Source organism: Engystomops pustulosus, chromosome 8 (genome assembly GCF_040894005.1).
Source record: "Engystomops pustulosus chromosome 8, aEngPut4.maternal, whole genome shotgun sequence".
Taxonomy (NCBI): domain Eukaryota; kingdom Metazoa; phylum Chordata; class Amphibia; order Anura; family Leptodactylidae; genus Engystomops; species Engystomops pustulosus.
In genome coordinates this window covers 4,797,150-4,800,688 of record NC_092418.1, presented here as the reverse complement: position 1 = coordinate 4,800,688, position 3,539 = coordinate 4,797,150, and the positions used below count along the sequence as shown (strand labels likewise).

The 3,539-nt window shown below is 41.9% G+C and overlaps 1 protein-coding gene across 1 annotated transcript; it reads left to right on the top strand.

Moving 5' to 3' along the window:
- Positions 1-419: 419 nt before the first annotated feature.
- Positions 420-2,248, top strand: LOC140075667 (taste receptor type 2 member 8-like). Its single transcript, XM_072121818.1, has 2 exons — positions 420-1,211; positions 2,138-2,248. Exons 1-2 carry the CDS (start codon positions 420-422, stop codon positions 2,246-2,248), a joined length of 903 nt encoding a protein of 300 aa, XP_071977919.1.
- Positions 2,249-3,539: the final 1,291 nt, after the last annotated feature.

Here is a 3,539-nt window from a genome sequence, read left to right as displayed (position 1 = left end):
AAATATGCAAATGGTAACGATGATGGATGGAAATGACCATGATGAAGTTTTGCATGATATATATTTTCTCTTTGCTACAGAAATGTGTCCAAAGAAATAGCAGATGCCGAGACTTTGCATGAAGGCAAATCATGGACTTTCATTATTTTTCCATTCCTAAATATAAAAAAAGGCCAATCCCCAAAATCTTAGTATATTTTTCCATTACAGAGCCTGAGTGTGTAGCAGATGGATAAAGATAAGACTCTACTGAGGATAAGACAAGACGCCAATGACACTTACTTGAATTCTTGAGTGGAGAACATTGGGAAGAGCCTGAGACAAGACAAACCTATGAACTGAATGTTATTGGTCTCAAACAAAATAAAAGACCATTTGGAATTTGTGAACATTTCTGAGCTGAGGGAATCAACGATAAGATGGAAACTATAAATGATCCCAAAGTCTTGGCGTCTGTCGTCGTCTTGGCCATGGAGTTGACAGTGGGACTATTTTTGAATGTTTTTATTGTATCTATCATCTTCTATGACTTCTACACACAGAAACAAATAATAGACAGTAATAAAATCTTGTGTGGCCTCTGCATCTCTAATGTGATGTACAACTTGCTGATCTCTGCCGGCTTATTGGATGAGTTTGTTGGTCTTCGAAGTTCTTCTACAGTTGACTTGTCTCCTATGTATAACATATTACTGCTCTACAGCATCTGCTCCTGCGCTTGGTTCACTGCCGGCCTCGGAGCCTTCTATTTTATAAAAATATCACCGTCCAGGTTCCTTTCTTGGATAAAGCTCCACCTCAGCTCCATTGTATCTTGGATGATATTAGTGCTGGAAGTTGTGTCTTTCATCAATAGCTCATTAAGTAGTTTACTAATTTCTGCAGAGAAATGGAGAAACATCACAGATACTCCTCCAACACTCATGGGGCTGCTGGCAGATAAGAGATTGGGAATTATCGAGGCCGGCCTAGTTATTACTTTCTTACCCGTTACTATAGTACTCAGCTCCACCATGTGCACGATATGGACACTGAAGACACATGGTCATAAGATGGAGAGACGTATGGAAACAGTGGACACTAAACATCAGATGTCATATATGAGGGTGGTCAGCAGAATGACGCAGTCCCTCTTCTACTATGGACTCCTTTACACTTTAATGGTGATTTTCTATTTTTCTATTACCACAAAATTGGAAACAGGATTCTGGGTAATTCTGGTGCTTTCATCCTCCGTCAGTCCTGTGCAATCTGTTCTGCTCATTTTCAGTAATCCGAGGCTTAGAGATGCCTGGAAGGAGATGCTCCCATGTTACCATACATGTTCCAGGTTCTGATGTGGACCTGAAGATGAAGGAATGGGAGGACATTAAGGTGAAGCTTTTCTTATTTTGGCAGATTTATACACCTAGAATAAACTATCAACTGTGAGTCGGTATAACAAAAATCTTTGAAACATTGTTCACCCTTAAATTTACTAATTGACAAGGTTAAAAATCTGGATATAATGTTAATTAGAGAGTAACTGTAACCGCCATGGAGTTGATTCAATGCAACATCTGTACAGATTGAGGTCTCATTCCTATGACCATGGGCAAAAATGGTCCACAAACAAGTTAATGTTTGTAGACGTTTCGGGACGGTTAGAGATCTTCATAAGAGCCTGGCGGCCGTACTGAGAAATTGGATCTGCTATATAATTTGCAGGGCGGCTGCCCGGCTCAGTCAGGGTGCATTGAGTCCTGGTGTGCTCACCGTACCATAACCACGTGCAATGGACCTCCCTTGGGTTGTGATTTAGCCACAATTTGTCTGGTTGTGTGATGAGGCCTAACAGGTTGTGTCTCATTGTGCAATTCCAAAAATGATGGAGTAAAGATTGAAGAAGAGATAAAACTATAGCTGCTCACTTGACAACGGTAACAACCCAAGAATAAAGGGCACTTGCATAGACATTGCTGCTTCCCTTGTGGTGGGACCAAACGACAACGCGGGGTTGAGACAGAAGAATAACCATTACTTCTGATCAGATGGACAAGGACATGCCAAATATAGTTGTACACGGCCAAGCTTCATGGCATCTTCTTCTGATGTCCTAATGAAGCTCTGAAGACTATATTGTGCATCTTCTTTTTAGACTATTATTGTGCAGAAGTGCTTCAAATTTCCAGCTTTACTTGCATCTTATACAACTCTTCAGTCATTCGTACTTCAAAGTAACATCCAAGACCATTGGGGAGGAAGATAGAACAGGATGACACATTCCCTGCTCACGTTCAGCGGTCACAACCTTTCTAGGTCCTTCCTTGTGGTTTAGCAAACAAAATAATGGGAATGTGTTCGCATTTATTCAAACTTGTGTCCCAAAGACTCTGCTGCGTATCTAGGCTGCTGGATGATAGGATCCATTGTCACAGATGACATTGGAAGACACGGAGAACAAGAATTCATGTCAATATATCAACATGGACCTTGGTAATCAGAATTTTCTTGGCTTCTACCTATCGGTGGTCTTCTTATTGACTTTTGTTTCTATTCTCACCAATGGCTTCATGATAGCTGTGGATATCCGGGACTGGATGACGGGAGGAAACCTAAGTCCATTGGACCAGATCCTGGTGGCCCTAGGGTTGTCCAACGCTGGACTGTCCTACTTGTTTGGAAATTACATTTTCCTTCTACTCCTTTGGCCTCAGTTCTTTTTAGTGGACTTTGCATTTCCGCTAGTTTTTGTTCTGATGCTCATCTTGACCCTCTCCACCTCGTGGCTCACTGCTTGGCTCTGCCTTTACTTCTTTGTGAAGATAATTCATTTTAAGTCTTCCATTCTCGCCAAAATTAAGTTGACAATTAATGCAGCAGTTCCATGGCTCATTGTGATCTCTGAGGTTGTGGCTTTCTCTACTTCTCTCCCCGTCATGTGGTTCCTCACCAAACCCCTGACTTACAACTCCACCTCATGTAATGACACCTGCCCAGTCTCACTATCTCAGATAAACAGAGTCTATTACTCCTGCACTCCCACCCTCTCAGAAATTATGGAATTGATAGAGATGCTGTGTGTGATTCGCTGAAGATAATTCTGGTGGGAGGTGGAAATGGGCGGTTCGTAGAGACCATGGCTGCATGTGATGCTGAAGAGAATTCCTGAGGGATGAGTGTTGAGGGAGATGAGAGAGATGCTTGCTGTTTGTGACTCACTGAAGAGAATTTCTGCGGAAGGGGGGATTAGAAGGTGTAGATAAACACTGGCTGTATAAGATTCTACAAAGAAATCAACTCCTTCTTTCCCTCAAGAATCTTCAGCAAGTCACACACCAAAAACAACTCTCTCAACTCCTTCTTTCCATAAAGGGATTGTTTAGCAGTGTCATCTAGGGGGCCGCGTAGCTTGACTGTGTGATGGAGCTCCCTCTCCTTTGTGACTGGATCTGTGGAGCCAGAGGGCATCAATAAAAGTCTTATTTAGGAGAATGATCCCATGGATGGAGCCATCAACGAAACATTTACAAAGATATTTAAAATAATCAGCTCTAATA

Coding starts and splice junctions, on each gene's coding strand:
- LOC140075667 (XM_072121818.1), top strand. CDS start 420: ATGGAAACTATAAATGATCCCAAAGTCTTGGCGTCTGTCGTCGTCTTG. Junction 1,212..2,137: donor AATTGGAAACAGGATTCTGG/GTAATTCTGGTG, acceptor TCTTCTTTTTAG/ACTATTATTGTGCAGAAGTG.